The sequence below is a fragment of the Neomonachus schauinslandi genome, chromosome 3 (assembly GCF_002201575.2).
Source record: "Neomonachus schauinslandi chromosome 3, ASM220157v2, whole genome shotgun sequence".
NCBI classification, from domain to species: Eukaryota; Metazoa; Chordata; class Mammalia; order Carnivora; family Phocidae; genus Neomonachus; species Neomonachus schauinslandi.
Window position 1 is genome coordinate 102,964,991 of NC_058405.1, and position 19,950 is coordinate 102,984,940.

General features: G+C 35.5%; 1 protein-coding gene across 2 annotated transcripts in view; it reads left to right on the forward strand.

Moving 5' to 3' along the window:
- The window catches only part of HNMT (histamine N-methyltransferase), a 41,606-nt gene that overhangs the window by 7,679 nt on the left and 13,977 nt on the right, over positions 1-19,950 (forward strand). For both annotated transcript variants that reach the window (XM_021695828.1, XM_021695829.1), the window contains exon 2: positions 1,150-1,202. In XM_021695828.1, coding sequence (XP_021551503.1) covers positions 1,150-1,202 — 53 coding nt within the window. The remainder of the gene's footprint in view (positions 1-1,149; positions 1,203-19,950) is intronic.

Consider the following 19,950-nt stretch of genomic DNA (forward strand, 5'->3'; position numbering starts at 1 on the left):
GTGTCAGCATTGTCTCCTACCAGCATCCAGCTTGCCAGACTGAGAAAGGGCAAGAAAAATGATGCCTGCCAGCACTTCCATTCCTGGAGAAAGCTTCTATAGATCCCTGCCCCTCCAGCACAAATCCCAAGATTAGTCAATCAATTTCCTCCCTACATGTCCAGGTACTTTTCAGACTTCTGTCTCTGTACTGGGTCTCTGATTGAGTGATATTGTGTGCTGGCCTTTTAAGAACAGTCTCTGTTTCCTAGAGCCTGGCTCTCCTGGAGTTATTTCCTGCTGATTTTCAAAGCCAGATGTTATGAAGGTTTGTCTTCCTGGTACAGGTTCCTATAACAGGGGGTGCCTCAGGTGGGGCTTCACCCCCTCACTCCTTAGGAAGTTTCTCCATGCTTTTGAGATCCCTCCAGCCTATAGTTGCCATGCTGGGGGTTTGCTTCCTACCACATCTCTACCCCTCTTACCTTTCTCGATATGGCTTCTTTATGTCTTTAGGTGTGGAATATCTGTTCTGCTAGTCTTCAGGTTGTTTTCAGGGTGAGTTGCATTATATGTCACTGTGGCCTCAGTATGTCTGTGGGAGGAGATAAGTTCAGGGTCCTCCTACTCAGCCATCTTTCCCTTCTCTTAATACTGAGCTTTATTATCTCACATTTGAACTTGAGAGTAGTGTTTTATTCATTTTTGTATCCCCAATGCTAAATATAGACACATAATAAATGTTTAATAAACATTTGTTCATTGAAAGGAAGTTAGCAAGAAAGAAGGAAGGCAGATATACAGCGTGAATCACTTTAGCCTTCCTCCCATCTATAACGGGTGGCTTATTAGATCACTAGACTCAAAGACCCACTTTATCTGTTTTTGTTCTCCAAACAATCTATAAACAAATGGCATTTCCTATCCCCGAAATGTTTATAGTGCTGTTTCTAAAAGTCTCCCAGTTGAAAATCATTAATGAGTGGAACCTATTTTCTAAAGATTTCTAAACACAACAGTGTAACTACTGACATGAGTGTGACTTTTCATGTTGGCCTAGTGTTTGTTCATTATAATTTTAGTTTGTTCTCTTCAACTAGACTCGATAATCAGATTTTACAAAGCACATAGCATATTTTTCTTAAACTACATAATTTTTTTTTTTTTCAGGATTGGTGATAGAAAATCAGAAATTAAGATTCTAAGCATTGGCGGAGGTGCAGGTATGAATAACACATTTTTAAAATTTGTATTTCACTCCAAACATCATGCTGTTTGATGGCAGTATTGTTCATTCTTTAAGATAACTATTTTTCTTTGTTCTTGGAAGAGATTGGCTAATTAAAACTGGTAAGAGTAGTATCAATTCAACTAAGATTAAGGGCCCCCATAGTTTTATAACACTTAAGACTTAAGCCTTCATTAGTATCTGAAATATGGATAAGATGTGGCTTTTTATTTATTTATTTTAAGATTTTATTTATTTGACAGGGAGAGAGAGTGAGAGAGAGAGAGAGAGCACAAGCATGAGCAGGGGGAGCTGGAGAGGGAGAAGCAGGCTCCCCACTGAGCAGGGAGCCCAATTCAGAGCTCAGTCCCAGAACCCTGGAATCATGACCTGAGCTGAAGGCAGATGCTTAACTGACTGAGCCACCCAGGTGCCCCGATGTGGCTTTTTAGTACTTTTTTATAAATGGAAAAACACATAGAGTAACTTTAAGGATAACTTTTATCCAAAATCATTTAAATGTTCACAGTAAAGGAAAATTTCATAAGCTTGTGCCACCCAAGTGTGGTCCATGGACTGCTTGCTGGTTTGCAAACTGTTAATGGTTGGAGGAGATAAGAAGCATCCACTGGAATGCAAATCAGTGCACAGTTCCCTTCACTGAGAAACTATAAATATGGCGGAAAATGTTTAATTACATAGTTAATTTATATTCTTGTGGCCCCACTCTTTGAGTTGCACTGGCCAAAACTGTTCCCTTCCTCTGATTCAGTTCCCAAACTGCCCTCCAACACACTCCCAAATCAACTTTTATAAACACTTCATGGTCTCACTACTCTTAGAGCTGTTCTTGTATCCTAGCAGAAAATGGGAAATCTGAAAAGGCAGACTGATGTGGGTGTAGTTTCTGACTCTGCCATTAGAATGTGAAAATGTGTGACCTTGGCTGGAATATAAGCTTCTGTTTGCTCATCAGTAAAATGGAAACAATGAATTATATCTCATAGGGTTGTAGTGAGAACTATATATATAATGTTTATATCATACTTAGCATATTGTTACTGCTCCTGTAAGGTACAGGCTGGTCCCTTCTTCAAAAAGAAAGCAAAAAATTTCATCTGCAGACTTTACCTTATATCAAACTTCTGAGTAGTGTTTGTTTTCTTTTTAAGTTGCTAATCACCTGGAGATCTGAGTTAGTATATTAATATGTAAAATATAATCATATATATTATTTATATATTTATACCTTTCTTTCTTTCATTATTTCTTTTGATTAAGTGATGGCTTAGTATTGGTTACCTCCTGGTAACAAGTAGACACTACACTACAACTTGTTATATAGTGTCAAGTGGTAATCTCAAGTATAAGTCCTCTAGTGACACATGAATGAGTTAAATTGTGACCCATGTGAACACAAAGATAACTAAGAGCCCTCTAATGGAATAGAATCACTTGTTTTTAATGTAATCATTTGTTCATTTTTCATACAATATACTGTGATATGATGTAATAAGGGCTAACTATTTAAAATAATTTTTATTTATTATCATCTTCCACCAAGAAAAGAGAAACCAGCAAGGACAAATAATGAAGGATACTGTCATGAACAATATTATAGAGATTGTTTAAGCAAAAATACCCTGTCATTGCTTACTGATATTCTAAGTCCTAAGGATTATAAAAGTAAATTCATTTAACCAAGACCGTCCTTTCCAGTGAGTTTTGCATATGAGTTTCAGGCACCCAACAGGTAATGAGACTATCATTTGATAGTGTCACTTGTGCTTGGACAAGAAGAGAAGCCCTGCAAGGAAAAGTAATTAAAAACAATCTCTATCATGGCTAAGTTAATTGACCTTTTAATATAAAGTTAATTGAATTTCTAATGTAAATTTATCCAGATGCTTATAAGCTATCTAGAGAAAGGAACATTTGGCCTGCACAGTGATTCCTTACATAAAGGTGCACATAGGAGCTAATATAGAGAACTTATCAAAACAAAGGAAGCAACACTTGGAATTTTTCTGACTGAGCTCTAACACTGTATTAATAACAGGCTCTGCCTTGGGGAGAATATGGATGCCCTTTAAGGTTACTCTTCATAAGAGATTGATCAGAAATATAAGAAGAACTCCAAGGGAAATTCAAGCTATAGATATTTAGCATTCTCTGCTCAAGTAAGTAAGCTATATGAAATAAAAATTGATTTATTTAAAATTCCTAGGTCTACATGTTTCTGGAATGAAAAAGCAGTGCTTTATAGCATTTAGTTAGTTTAAGTGCTCACATACCAACTGGGACATGCTTATCTGATAACATGTCATTGCCTAACTGCAAGCACTGGGCAGAAGAACAATATATTAGTATACAATGAGGAAATGGTCTCCCCACATGTTCTACACTCTATAGCATACCTGAGAGTTTTGCATTATCCTGTGACTTCAGTATCCTTTCAAGTCAGTCACTGAACTCCAATCCATGGCAAACAAGGCCATTGGCCCTGTCTAATACTTGTGCTCAACTCCTATAATGTATCTTACAAGGTTCTACTTCCTTCTTAGCTTATAGACCTCTCTGGTTTCACTGTGTAAATGTTCTCTTCCTGGTTGCCCAGATACCTGCAGATCATTTTCTGCATATCTTTAGTGCAAATATTTTCTCTGCATTCATATTGGTGCTACCACTTCTCCCCACTACAATGAAAAAACAAATAAAAGCAAAGAAACTAAAAACCTCTCTAAATGAAATTGCTGCTTTTATCACTTAATGCTCATATTCTTTGTCAGCCTATTTTATGTCCTTTTCAGAAACATGAGCAGGGGGTTACCTATACACACTTTCTGTCTTCTGCTTCTCTTCTGTAGAGGTTGGTGATTGTGTGGAGAGATTCCACTATTTAAGAGAGAACGTAAAGTTTTTGAAAAGGATGTTTGGAAATTCAGTTCAGAAGCTGAGCAATTATTAGGGCTCTGAGCAGTTCAAAAGAGAGGAAACTCATGGCAAACTTTTTAATATCATCTTTAATCTACCACATTAATAAAATACAATTGATAAATAGCACTGCTTTCCATAGATTATATGTTTAATGTTAGGAAAATGTATGAAATAAATATGTGAACCCAAAAATTAAGGAGAGGAAATCAAGAGAAAAATATCATGTAGCTTTTATAGAGCCCAAATTGGGAAGTGTAAAGTTGTGTTGTGTACATTGCATGTGTTTGTGCTTTAATGAAACACAAAGCAACTGGAATTGCTTTTATTCAAGGTCTTGAAGTACTCATACCATGTTCATTTCAGCAGTTGTTTTTAGATATTGAGAACAATTGCACTGTATTCTAAGTGTCATAGAATATGCTTTTTGGTTCATCCTCAATACTGATGCTTGAACCACCCAATGGGGTTTCATTATTATTTGATTCTTAATGAATATCGTCTTTATGCTAGATAGTACATAAAGAAAAAAAAGAACATATTCTTTTTGGTAAAGGAGAATGCTAGTAATTTACACTGCATGCATTTACGCCTGGAAAAATATTCCAGAAGGCAGTAATGAGCAATGTGTTCTCCTTGCTCTGGGCTCTGCTTAAAGGGGAACCTGCTGTACTGTTCAGTTCTTATGTTCAAATGCCAGAGAGTTTTATAAGGATTAGACAAGACGATAACTCAAATAATCTCATTTTATCCAGCTTTCTACTTCTATTTTTATTAACCTTTTGTGTACTGACTCAATTGCCATAACATATATAATGGTATATATGTTTACTGAAAATTTTTTAAGATTTATTTATTTTAGAGAGAGAGAGAGAGAGTGGGGGGAAGGGTAGAGGGAGAGAGAAAATCCTCAAGCAGACTCCTTGCTAAGCACAGAGCCCCACACAAAGCTCGATCCCAGGACCCTGAGATCATGAACTGAGCCAAAATCAAGAGTCAGATGCTTAACCAACTGAGCCACCCAGATGCCACTATAGATGCTATTTAGTCAACTGAAGCAACTCACATATGAAATACAGGTAGTATGAATCTCTCATGACATCTTTTTGGTAATAATTTTGCTGACATATGTTAAGAGCAATTAGGTGGTTTTCTTGTTCTGCAACACATAGGCATCGGCATTCCTACTGAGATTAAAAAATAGAAAAGCGTTTAGAAACCATCTCATTTTACAGATAAGAAGCCTGAGAACCACCAAGGCAGAACAAAAGCCAGGTCTCTTGACTTTAGTCCAGTTCAACAGACTGTATGAAACAAATATAAAAGTTAATTATTGACTTGGAAAAGGAGATATTAGGTACTTAGTAATAACCAGCTATTTAAAAATTTAATCTTTTAGATTATTAATTCTGTCTCTGTTCATAATGACATGTTAAGGTGACACAGAAGTTTTATTTTCTAAGCTAGTTGGATAGAAGTGAAGCAAGTATAATTAGGGCAGTGACAGAAAGAGCCAGTGTGTCAATTTTAGAAGCCAGGAAGTAGTAGGAAGCAAAGGTTAATGTTTTTCAGTGGCCCAGAGTAAGCCAACAGTTTATATCAGCAAATTGGGAATGACTGGGGAAATACAGAGAATTAGGGGATTTTTTGGGGGGGGGACCCAGAAAAAAATAAAAATTGAATGTGCTTATTCCCATCTTCAGATATTTCCTGTTGATCAAACTAGAGAATATTTACCCCTAAAGAACCAATGGTTGTAATAGAGAAAGATTTCTTGAGTCAGTATTACAATTTACTGATCAAACTTGTCCAGAAATGAAAGCACACATCTTGAGCGATAAGGTGTTATCTGTGACTCTAGGAGTAAGCATAGGCTTGAAAAGTACTTTTCGGCCATGCTGTGGAAAGGACTTAGGCCCTAATTTCTTGGATGTTGGGGCCATTAAAGGTGCTTTTGGTCCAGAAAATCTACGGTTTCATGAGTAACCTTCTAGAAAGAGGTAGGCATTTCTCCAGAGTGGTATGGCTAACACAATGTTTGGCTATATTGAGGAAGTGGAATTTAAATGGGACTTCTAGACATGCAGATAATTTTTAATCTGTATTCTAGTTGCTTATAACTTGAAATGAATAAGTACTATTTTACTCATGTGCAGCATGCTAGCAGTTACTCTATGATATGGACTCTACTGATTCACTAATTTTTAGAATTTAGGACTGTCTGCTTTGGGTAATCATAGTTTGGGGCCTCAGATAAAAAGTTTTGTTAAAGACATTCATAACCCTATTATTAAAAATACATATAATTTTAACAAAATAGTTTACCCCTTTGTATTGTATTTAAAACTTTCAAGTGAAATGGAAGTATTATTAACAACAAATACATTACCAATTTGAAGCAAGCATAATGCTACAACATTGGAATCACTGTCATTAAAACTAGAGTAAACAAGATAGTTTTGGGTAATTCAATAAGGCTTGAAACAGGAAAACAGGATAATGAGCAGAGTGAAGACAAAACTACCATTATTTGCAGATTAAATGACTGTATACTTAGAAAAGCAAATAAGCTCAGTTGTGCAGCCTTAGAATTCATAAGAATGCAGTAATGGTCTGATATAGGTAAAACAGATAAAAAGCAATGTGATAGATCCACATTCTTTTCTTGTTAACATATGAGTTTTTTATTCAGTTTTGAGTATCTACAATGTGCTTGGAAGTCCTTAACATGTGGTTATCTTCAATTCTGCTGAAGGAAAAATTTGTATCTTGTCAGTTCCTATGACAGTTTGGGACAATCTCTTAATTAGTGAATAGGCTTCCACTTGACATTTACTACTGAATAAAACTTTGTGATTTAATGTAGACACTCATGCAACCCTGGTGTAGGGGGTCTGTTCTCATCTTCATTTTGCAGATGGTGAACCTAATAAAGGGCCTTGGGGATTATACAGATTGGGGTCAATGCCCAGGGTCTTCTGTAGCTTTGTCTCCATTAACAATAATGATAGAAGTGATAAAAAATATTTGATTAGCTAATAATTATATTTAATATGAAAATAAGCAAACTATTGGAAGAAAAGTTCAAATTTTCACTGAGAACAATTTGAGAAGATATAAAAAGCCAATATATAATACTAATGAGATTACAGTAATATGGAAGCTTTCATGTACAAAAGGTAAAGGCATGAAATGAAATGAAATTTTCCTGAAAGTAATGTATCAAAAAAAGTTCTGATATTCATCAAATACACAAAGACCTGTTCATGCTGGCCATAAAAATACTGACATACTTAATACGTAGCCACTCCCCTGCTGTTCCACCACAGCCCCAGCTGCTGCTTCAGCCCCTCTTCATGGACTCCTGGACATGCCTGCTCCCACCCCATACCCCTGGCTTCCTGCCCCCCATCTCCAATTGCTCCAGCAATTAGACTGATCTTGCCCAACGAGGAGGCCTCTAAGAATGTGCTACAATTCTTCAACCTGCATCCTTTCTCAGCATCTGGCACCCTTGTCCTTAGGCCTTGTCTTTTGTTTTGTTTTGTTTTATTTTTAAAACAACCAAAGACCAAGGGGCTTATTCTAACCATTAATTCTGGTTCTTGGAATTAATCTGAAAAAAATCAAGATTTTTGCACAAAAAGTCATGGTTTGTTGTCAGGTTCTTCATAATAGAAAAAAATTAACTATATATCAACTAACTATATATAAAATTATATTTACATATAAATACATATTCATATATATTTATACATTTATATTACATTTATATCATAGTATCAAAGATTATAATTAAAACAATTATTCCATTTCAGAGAATATAGTGTTGCTGCCATAAATAACACATTTAAGTACACATTTTGATATATTCATGGTTTAACTCTCAAGTAAGAAAATCAAAATAATTCATATACATAATGATCTCTCCTGGGTAGACTAAAGGAAATTATTTGTTTGAAAGTAAAAAAAGAAGAGCTTAGAAGGAAATAAGCCAAAATGTTAACTTTTGTTTTCTCTGGTAGTGAGCTATTTATTTGATTTTCTACTTCATATCTTTATCTATTTCTCAAGTTTTATACAGTATTTATTTTATAACCAGGGACAGGAAGAATAAACCGAGTTAAAACTATAATCTTATGGTTGATGAGAGATGATGGTAAAGAGTAGACTCACTGACTTCTGACAGCAACTTTAGGTATGTGGTCGATGCCCATAGCCCTGCTTCCACATATATGTTTTTTGGGACACTCCTTTGGCCATTTCTGACTCTCTGGTAACAGCATTATACCTGTACAAATATTTTAAGAACCACGTAATCTGTGTTATAGCTTAGCAGAGTTTTTTTTCAGAGCACACAGATTCTCCCATGCCTGATCCAAGTACATGTTAGCCATTATGATGAGGGTGATGGTGGTCAAAAGGATGGTGGCTATCCACTGTCTCTTCCTTGAGACATTTGGAAATATTGTTTCTTTCTTTTTATTCCATGAGGATAGCAGGTCCTCAGATTCTATTCATACAAGGGTATAAATGACTGATAATTTTCCTCAACAAGGAAATTTGTGTTTTAATGATTATTAATGTTGCAGGCTCATATAAGAACCTGTGAAGGTTATTTGAGAGACAGAGAGGCATGAGAGGGCATGCATGCATGCCAATGTTGATGAAATCACACCATCTACATGATTATCTTGGACTACCTTAGCCAATTCAAGTAGTTTCATCTTATAAGTTCTGTCTTTGGGTATGAGGAAGAAAAGTTAAGAGAAAGTTAGCACTTCATTAAGGGTAAATCAATATAACTTTTGAACATTACAATATTGTATTGATAGAATTTACTTCTTTCTATGTATGTGTTGAAGTAGCAGTCAAGTATCTATGTGTTTAAAATTTATAAATTAAAAATTAAGGCAAAATTCAGTCTTTTATGTGAGTTGTCTATCAAATATCTCTACATTTCAGTGTTCAGCACCTTTTGGGACATTTTCTCTAAGTTGTACTTCATACAACATTTTGGTAGCATGGCTCTTCTTAGGCCTCCTGCAGTTGCAAAGTATTAGGCAGTTTTGTTCCTGGGCTAACAGCCAGAAGACACATGAAAGCAAATGGCAATGCCCTTTTGACTCAATTTATATTTATAATTCCCTTCTTGAGACCCTACAGCTATTTTAATATTCTATCTCATATTTCTATACAGAATTGCCTGAATACTGAGGCACACAGGGAAAGAGAGAGAGAGATGGGGAGGGAGAGGGAGAGAGGGAGAGGGAGAGAGAGAGAGAGAGAGAGAGAGAGAGAGAGAGATGAGGTAATCTTGTCAAGAATCTTCTATCTTTCCCACTGCAGCTCAACATCAGATTGCTCTTGCTCTGGTTGCAAACCCATAGCTGAAATTATTTTTCATCACTAAGTACAGAGCTATCTGGGTAATTTTTCTCCCTACAATTTTTTTTTTTTGTGCCTGATATTCTAGTAGAGAGAACAAGGAAGATAATAATCTTAATGCAACATGTAATAGAATAAAATTTTTCCTGCTGATACTCTAAAGAATTCACATACATTTCAATATGAGAAATGAAGCAAGAATAGAAGGAAATCAAATGGCAAGCGATATCTCCAGTCTTTAATCCTCCATTTTCTTGACCTGCAGATTTTCTCATTTTGAGAAACCCCAGGGTTCTCAAGCTGGGATTTGTGTTTCATTTGATGGAGGATAAGTCAGAAGAACAAGCCAGATAATACAAATACATGATGAGTGCTCTTATAAGTTATCATTTTATTATGGAGCTGTCCATTTAGAAGGGCAAAACTTCATTCCCTCATTCCCAATCTCCTTAAACTTTCTCTTAAATGTCACTTTTTACGTGAAGCCTACTTGACCATCCAGTTGAAAATCACAAACTCCCCTCCATGGCTTCCCCTTGATCCTTTTGCCTTGATTTTCTCCATGAGACTTATCACCATCCATAACAGTTGAATGTTTTTGTCTGTATTATTCATTGCTTTATTTCTAGTGATTAGGACATGGCATTTAGTAGGTGCTCAAAAATATTCATTGAGTTAATGTATAATAGCTTCAATTTATTGAGCAATTACTATATAATTATGAACTGAAGTACAAGATCTCCATATAGTGCCTCTGACCTTTACAATAGCATAGACCACATTATCCCTAATTTACAGATATGTACTTTAAAGGGCAGAGATATTAATACATTTGTATAAGGTAATTCTGGCAAATACTAAATTTGAGCTCAGTTTTGTCTATCCATAACCTCTAAGTTTTCCTTTTCATATTTTTTTTTCTATTTTTAATCAGCTGACCTTGGATTTCAAGCAAGAATGCAACATTCCTCTGACATCTCATTAGATATATCATTGAAGTTCAGGGAGTGGAGAAAGGTTTTCTAGAAGATGAGATCCCCCTTTCCTTGTTTTTGAACTTTTCATAAGTTCCACATCTTGATTTCATATGAGCCATATTTTAAATTCATCATGCCTATATTTAGAGGGATGATGCATTTAAAATATAGCTCATATGAAATCAAGATATTACAACCACAAAAATATCTGACTATAAAATTAAATAAAGATTCAATATAGCCCCAAAGAGACATGAAAAGTCATTTTATAGTTGTAGCTGATTTGAGGAATGGGGTGGTACAAATGAAGGCAATTTGCAAGAAGGGGGATTTTAAGAATTCGGTTTTCATTTAACTTTGTAGATCAAGATCAGCATATTTTGTTTGACAGAAAATAACACAGGAAGAAGGAGAGAAGGGGGCAGAAAATTTATGCAAAGAAATAATAACTGAAAACACCCCTAATTTGGGAAAGGAAACATATTCAGATCCAAGAGCATAGAGAAATTCCATCAAAATCAACAAAGGCAGATCCATACCAAGATATTTTGTAATTAAATTGGCAAAATATAATGATAAGGGAAAAAATTTAAAAGCAGCAAGACCAAAGAAGACAATAACATGCAAAGGAAAACCCATAAGGCTAGGAGGAAATTTTTCAATAGAAACTCAACAAGCCAGAAGGGAGTGGCATGATATAGTCACAGTGCTGAATGGGAAAATCTTCAGCCAAGAACAAAGAGTTTCCTAGACAAGAACTAAAGGAGTTCATGACCACTAAACCAGCCTGCAAGAAATATTAAAAGGGACTTTGAGTAGAAAGAGGAGACCAAAAGTGACAGTATAAATGTAGAAAACACAAAAGTAGTAAAAATGGATATTTCTGTAAAAAATTTGTCAAGTAACTCACAAAGTAAAAGGATGCAAACTATGGCAACATATACTTACAACATGGGGAGTAAAAGGGTAAAGAATGGGTTCAAACTTAAATGACCATCAACTTAATGTAGATTGCTATATGCAGAAGAGGTTATATGCAAACCTAATGGTAACCATATATTAAAAACCACTAATAAATATGTAAGGAATAAAGAGAAAGGAATCCAAATATATCACTAAAGAAAATAAGCACACCATGAAAGAGAGAAAGACAAGAAAGGATCAGAGGAAATATTCAGAAACAACCACAAAACAAATAAAATGACAATAAATACATACCTATCAATAATTATTTTGAATGTAAATGGAATAAATGCTCTAATCAAAAGATGTAGGGTGACAAAATGGACAAAAAAATAAGACACATCTATATGCTGCCTATAAGTGACTCATTTTAGACCTAAAGACACATGCAGATTGAAAATGAGGGATTTATCATGCAAATGAATGTCAAAAGAAAGCCAGAGTAGCAATACTTATATCAGACAAATTAGACTTGGAAACAAAGACTCTAACAAGAGACAAAGACACTATATAATAATAAAGGGGACAATCCAACAAAAAGATATAACAATTGTAAATATTTATGCACCCAATATAGGAGCACCATATACATAAAACAGTTAATAACAAATACAGAGGAACAATCAATAATAGAATAATAGTAGGGGACTTTCATACCCCACTTAAATCAATGGACACATCATCTAAACAGAAGATCAACAAGGAAACAATGGTTTTGAATGACACACTAGAACGGATGGATTTAACAGATATATTCAGGACATTCCATTCTAAAACAGCAGAATACACATTCTTTCCAATGCACATGGAATATTCTCCAGAATAGATCACATATTAGGCTACAAAACACGCCTCAAAAAATTCAAGAAGATCAAAGTCATTCTACGCATTTTTATTTTCTGACCACAACACTATGAAACTAGAAGTCAACCTCAAGAAAAAGTTTGGAAAGACCACAAATACATGGAGGTTAAATAACATGCTACTAAACAATGAATGGGTCAACCAGGAAATCAAGGAAGAAATAAAAAAGTACATGGAAACAAATGAAAATGAAAACATAACAGTCCAAAACCTTTAGGATGCAGCAAAAGCAGTTCTTAGAGGGAAGTTTATGGCAATACAGGCTGACCTCAAGAAGAAAGAAAAATTTCAAACAACCTAACCTTATGAAAGGGTGCAAGAAAAAGAACAACAAACAAAACCTAAAACCAGCAGAAGGAAGGGAACAACAGAGCAGAAATAAATGATAGAGAAACTAAAAACACAATAGGACAGATCAATGAAACCAGAGCTGGTTCTTTGAAAAAACTCAATAAAATTGATCAACTCCTCACCAACTTAATGAAGAAAAAAAAGAGAAATGACTCAAATAAATAAAATCACAAATGAGAGAGGTGAAATAACAACCAACACCCAGAAATACAAACAATTATAAGAGAATAATATCAAAAACTATATGCCAACATATTGGACAACCTACAAGAAATGGATAAATTCCTAGAAACATATAAACTACTAAAACCAAAAAAAAAAAACAACAACAAAAGAAGAAATAGAAAATTTGAACAGACCAATAACCAGCAAAAGAATGGAATCAGTAATCAAAAACTGCCAACAAACAAAAGTCCAGGACCAGATGGCCTCATGGGTGAATCTACCAAACATTTAAAGAAGAGTTAATACCTATTCTTCTCAAACAATTAAAAAAAATAGAAAAGGAAGGAAAACTTCCAAATTCATTCAGTGAGGCCAGCATTACCCTGATACCAAAACCAGATAAAGACACCACTAAAAGGGAGAACTACAGGCCAAGATCCCTGATGAACTTAAATGCAAAAATCCTCAACAAAATACTAGCAAACAGAATCCAACAATACATTAAAAAAAAATCATTCACCACTATCAAGTGTGATTTATTCCTGGGAAGCAAGGGTGGTTCAGTATTGCAAATCAATCAATGTGATACATCACATCAATAAGAGAAAAGATAAAAACCATATGATTATTTCAATAGATACAGAAAAAGCATTTGACAAAGTATAACATCCATCAATGATAAAGCCCTCCATAAAGTAGGTTTAAAGGGAACATACCTTAACATAATAAAGGCCGTATATGAAAAACCCACAGCTAACATTATCCTCAATGGGGAAAAACTGAGAGCTTTTCCCCTAAGGTCAGGAATAAGACAAGGATGTCCACTCTCACCACTTTTATTTAACGTGGTACTGGAAGTCCTAGCCACAGCAATCAGACAACAAAGAGAAATAAAAGGCATCTAAATCAGTTAGGAAGAAGTAAAACTTTCACAATTTATACATGACATGGTACTCTCCATAGAAAACTCTAAAGACTCCACCAAAAAACTACTAGACCTGATAAATGAATTCAATAAAGCTGCAGGTACAAAATCAGTGTACAAAAATCTGTTGCATTTCTCTACACTAATAATGAAGCAACAGAAAGAGAAATTAAGAAAACAATCCCACTTATAATTACATCAAATATAATAAGATATCTAGGAATAAACCTAACCAAAGAGGTAAAAGATCTGTACTCTGAAAACTATAAAACATTGATGGAAGAAAATTGAAGATGATACAAAGAAATAGAATGACATTCCATGCTCATGGATTAGAAGAACAAATATTGTTAAAATACCCATAGTACCCAAAACAATCTACATATTTAAATGCAATCCCTATCAAAATATCAACAGTATTTTTCAAATAACTAGAACAAACAATTCTAAAATGTGGATAGAACCACAAAAGATCCCAAATAGCCAAAGCAAACTTAAAAAAGAAAAGCAAAGCTGGAGGCATCACAATTCTGGACCTTGAGTTATATTACAAAGCACAGTGATCTAAGCAGTATGGTACTGGCACAAAAATAGACACATAGATCAATGGAACAGAATAGAGAGCCCAGAAATAAACCTACACTTATATGGTCAATTAATCTACAAGAAAGGAGGCAAGAATATACAATGGGGAAAAGACAGTCTCTTAAGTAAATGATTCTGGGAAAACTGGATAGCTACATACAAAAGATGACCCATCGTATTACACCATACACAAAATTAAATTCAAAATGGATTAAAGGCCTAAATGTGACACCTGAAATCCTAAAACTCCTAGAATAAAACATTGTCAGTAATCTCTTTGACACTGGTCTTAGAAACATTTTTCTAGATCCGTCTCTTCAGGCAAGGGAAACAAAAGCAAAAATAAACTATTGTGACTACACCAAAACAAAAAGCTTTTGCTCAGTGAAAGAAACAATCAACAAAACAAAAAGGCAACCTACTGAATGGGACAAGATATTTGCAAATCCTATATCTGATGAGTGGTCAATATCTAAAATATATAAAGAACTCCTAACTCAACACCAGAAAAACCAAATAATCCAATTAAAAATGGGAAGAGGATCTGAATAGATAATTTACAAAGAAGACATACAGATGGCTAACAAACACATAGACAGATGCTCAACATCACTAATCATCAGGGAAATGAAAATCAAGACCACAATGAGATATCACCTCACATCTGTCAGAATGGCCAGTATCAAAAAGACAAGAAATAACAATGGGCAAGATGTGCAGAAAAAGTAACCTTCATGCACTGTTGGTGGGAATGTAAATTGGTACAGCCACTGTGGGAAGCAGTATGGAGATTCCTCAAAAAATTAAAAATAGAGATACCGGGGCGCCTGGGTGGCTCAGTTGGTTAAGCGACTGCCTTCGGCTCAGGTCATGATCCTGGAGTCCCGGGATCGAGTCCTGCATTGGGCTCCCTGCTCGGCAGGGAGTCTGCTTCTCCCTCTGACCCTCCTGCCTCTCATGCTCTCTGTCTCAAATAAATAAATAAAATCTTTAAAAAAAAATAGAAATACCATATAGTCCAGTAATTACACTTCTGGGTATTTACCCAAAGAAAACAAAAACACTAACTTGAAAAGCTATATGTATCCCTGTGTTCATTGCAGCATTATTTATAGTAGCGAAGATTTGGGAGCAACCTGTGTCTATCAATTGATGAATGAATAAAGAAGATGCACACACAAACACACACACACACACACACAGGAATATTACCCAGCAATAAAAAAGAATAGAATATTGACATTTGCAACAATGTGGATTATGCCAAGTGAAATAAGTCAATCAGAGAAAGACAAATGCCATATGATTTCAATTACAAATAGAATCTAAACAAAAACAAAACAAACAAGTGAAGCAGAAACAGACTCCTATATACAGAGAACAAATTGGTGGTTTCCCAAGGGGAGGGGGTTGGAGGTATGGGCAAAATGGATGAAGGTGAGTGGAAGTACAGGTTTCCAATTCTGGAATGAAAGGTTAAAAAAAAAAAAAGTGGGAGGGGGAATGAAAAATAACCTATAATTCCACCACTTGAGATAACCAATGATTGTAAACTGGTGCATATCTTTCTAAACACTGTACATTGAAACGAAGTACTCTATAACATTTTGACACATTTGAATTTTCTCAACTTCGCTCATTTCACATATTAACCAACTGGGAAAATCAGTTACATCATCATAAAATGCACAGACTCTAAAAGAAGGATAGTATATTGAAATAGAGTTGTTTAATCATTATAGTTTTTCCATTTGTCACAGGAAACTGCAGATTTTTTTCCAAAACTTTAAGGGGAAACACATAGTAAGGCTTTAGTTAACCAAACAACTATTGGCATTTATGTAGCTGAAGGCTTAGAATGTTATAAATAAGTAGTCTACAATTGTCAGAATTATGATCAAGCAATGCCTAATAAGAAATCGTTTGTAAAAAGAGACTGACTTTGAGATAAACATGTATTACCTTTTTCCCCTTAAATCCTGTTTTCTTGGATCTCAAAGTTAGGATTCCCAGGAGGCTTTGCAATGTACAATAAAAGTGCTGGCTTCCACATTTCTTTTGTTTACCTCTGAATTTGCTGAGAATTTCTGAATTATTTGATCGATTCATTTCTAGTTTACTTTCTGCCATTCTTTTGGCACATTAGTTTGGCTTGTGTGCTGTCTAAAAGCATTTATAGGGTGCTTAATGTCTGATAGTGGAACACATTCATAATGTTATGGCTCCTACTAAGGAAGATTCAGTTGAGAAAGAAAGAACAAATGGTCTCCTTCCTTTTTTTTTTTCTTTTTTTAGTTTTTGTTTTTTTATTTTTGTTTTTGTTTTTATTTTTTTTAAAGATTTTATTTATTTATTTGAGAGAGAATGAGAGAGAGCACATGAGAGGGGGGAGGGTCAGAGGGAGAAGCAGACTCCCTGCCAAGCAGGGAGCCCGATGCGGGACTCGATCCAGGGACTCCAGGATCATGACCTGAGCCGAAGGCAGTCGCTTAACCAACTGAGCCACCCAGGCGCCCCTTGTTTTTGTTTTTTGTTTGTGTGTTTGAATCTCTCATTGCTGGCTCCTGGAACTACAGTTCAGATAACCCCTCACAGGCTTTTCAGTGATTGATGATCAAACCTGCTCAGTTGTTCAATCTAGCATTTTAGAGTCCTTGATACTTTTTAATAAACTCATTAGAATCAAGTCTTTGCTAGCGAATATAATAAGTGAAGTAAAGCAATAATTTAGATTAGGGAACACAAGGTTTTATCTGTGTTGCCAACTCCAGTCAACTGATGGGTAGTTTCTGTCTGAAGGATTTTAATGCTACTTCCAGGCTCTGTGGGAAAGACTACCAAGGTAATCAGTAATATGTAGAATAGTTCAAGATGTGTTGGAGTCAGATGATGTAAGGAAGTGAGGGGAGAGAATTCCTGGCAGAAGACAAAAAAAGCACAGAAGAACATGGTGTATGTGGAGGGCAGCGGCGGAGAAAGAACGGTAAAAATGCAAGAAATTCAAGGTTCCTGGAGCCAAAAGTTTCAAACTATGAAGCTGTGAGAGATGAGAATAGGAAGCAGGCAGAGTGGTCTATGCTCAGTTTAAGAGCCTGGACTTTATCTAGTTGATCAGTCAGAAGGTTTTAAGCAGGGAAGCGATGGGCTTGCTTAGCTTAGAGTTTTGAATGATTGTTTTAGTGATGGCTTTGGGGGACAAAGTTCAGCAAAGATAGGGTGAATTTTTAGGGTATTTTTGCAGAATTCCAAGACATAGATAATTTGGGCCTGAGCAAGGATTGCTAATAGGAATGGAAAAAAGTAAGAAACATTTAGCAGGAAAATTTACACATGGCTAGAGAAGGAGAAAGAAGGAAGGAGCAAAGCTTGGGAGACTGGATGGATAGTGAACAGTATAGGTAATATACTAAAAAATATATTTATAACTAAATGCTAGATGTTTAGGCTAGACTATAGGACATAATACTATAGAACATCTGAACTACCTTTTTATTATTCTCTCTTTGTTGAGGAAGATGTTCACATAAATCATTTTTTTAAATGCATATCTCCTATTTCTGAGGGATACTAGAAAGCAAACTATGTAGGGTATGAGAACAAGGAATGTATTATATTTTGGGTGACCTCTACATCTATCTATTATCTATCATCTATCTACCTATCATCTATCTATCTATCATCTATCTATCTATGTATCATCTATCATCTGTCTAATCTATTACAATAAGAAATAATATAGTCCATTATAAATAATATATATAAATATATAAATATAAATAATAAATACAGCACATGAGAATAAGTGTCTCATAAGCATGGTGGCATTACTTATTGTCAAACCCAGAATACGTTTAAGAGTGAGAGCCATAGGGGCACCTGGATGGATCAGTGAGTTGAGCATTGGACTCTTGATTTTGGCTCAGGTCATGATCTCAGGGTCCTGGGATCGAGCCCCGCATCAGGCTCCACACTCAGTGGGGAGTCTGCTTGAGGATTCTCTCTCCCTCTACCTCTGCCCCTCCCCCCACTTTCTCCCTAAAATAAATAAATCTTTGTTTTTTAAAGAGTGAGAGTTATAGGGACTGGGTAAAGAATTAAAATTATTATAATTTTAAAAAATATTTATTTATTGAACAGGTTTTTATTATATTGGTCAATTTATAAAATAGTTATTAAAAAATTATTTGCAAAAATAATATTCTAATAAAAATGATATTTGGTTAAAAATTAAAGGACAAGAATAGGACAAGAATAAAACCAGATGGGACACCAGTACAACAAGCAAAAAGTATAACTGTCCCTGGCAAACAGGAAGTGTGGTTACTCAACTTATGAAGACAGAAATGGATTTTATGTGCTAATTCCTGGTGCAATAGTTTCATTATCTCCTTCTGTTGCTCATTCCTTTCTGCTAGGGATCCAGCAGAGAATGTACAGAGGGTTTATGTCCACACATGGACTCACAGTCCAGAGGTTGTTAGTAAACCCATGTTTTCCATGTCTCAGGTGCTATTCTAATACTGTGCCCTCCATCATTGCCCTAAAAAGAGGGACTGGCTGGCTCTGTGGTAGAACATTCTGCTGGGTGGGAAAATAACAGTATTGGAATATACCTTGGGGATGTGCTAGATACATTCTGCCATCTGGGCAGATCCAAAATGTTGGGGTTCATCTTAGGGGAAGAAGAGCTCATCAAGCCCCAAGGGGAAAATTACTGCAACCTTCTGAGTTTCAAAGTGTTGGATTTGGGATCCTCAGAAATAATGACTTTTTTTGTTTAAAATATATGGCTAGGTTGGGGGTGCCTGGGTGGCTCAGTTGCTTAAGTGTTCGACTCTTGGTCATGGTCCCAGGGTCGTGAGTTTGAGCACTGGATCAGGTTCTCAGCTGGGCATGGAGCCTGCTTAAGATTCTCTGTTTCCCCCTCTTTCTGTCCTTCCCCTCCCTGCTCACATGCTCTGTCTGTCTGTCTTAAAATGTATATATCTAGGTTGATAGAGGGCCTCTGGCCCTTTGGGGCAAGCTGGAATCTATTTCTCATTAGTCCACAGCTTTTCTTATCAGCCTTTTGCCCTAGTAATTATTATTTTTTTTATCATTCAAAAATAATTACTGCAAAGAAAGGAAAAAAAAAACTTCTTATGCCCTTTTAGTATTTGGTATCTTCCTGTTTCTTAGTATGAGTAGTTAGAAGAACAAACACTTTAGAGTCAGAAAAATGTGCCTTAAACTTTAAGCATATTAATATCTCCTGAGTGTCAAATTACTTTAATCAGCTTATCTGGTTGGGAATAATATTGGGAGTTTGTGATAACTTTGTGGTCAGAATTAAGTGAGATGATCCAAGTAAAGTGCCGAGCACAGTGTTGGACAAATAGTAGGTGGCCAAAAAGTGGCAGCTAGAGTTATTACAGAAAGTATAAAAAGTTTCATGTTGGTGAAGCCAGAAAATTGTCACATAAGCTCCTTTATCCTCTATTTCAGCTTCCTTTCCACTTCTTCCCCTCCACATCCCCACCAGCTCCTATTACCAGTACTTGGGGCTCTCATGGTGCTGTTTGACTGCCCTTTTTCCTAGTCTAGCATCTTTT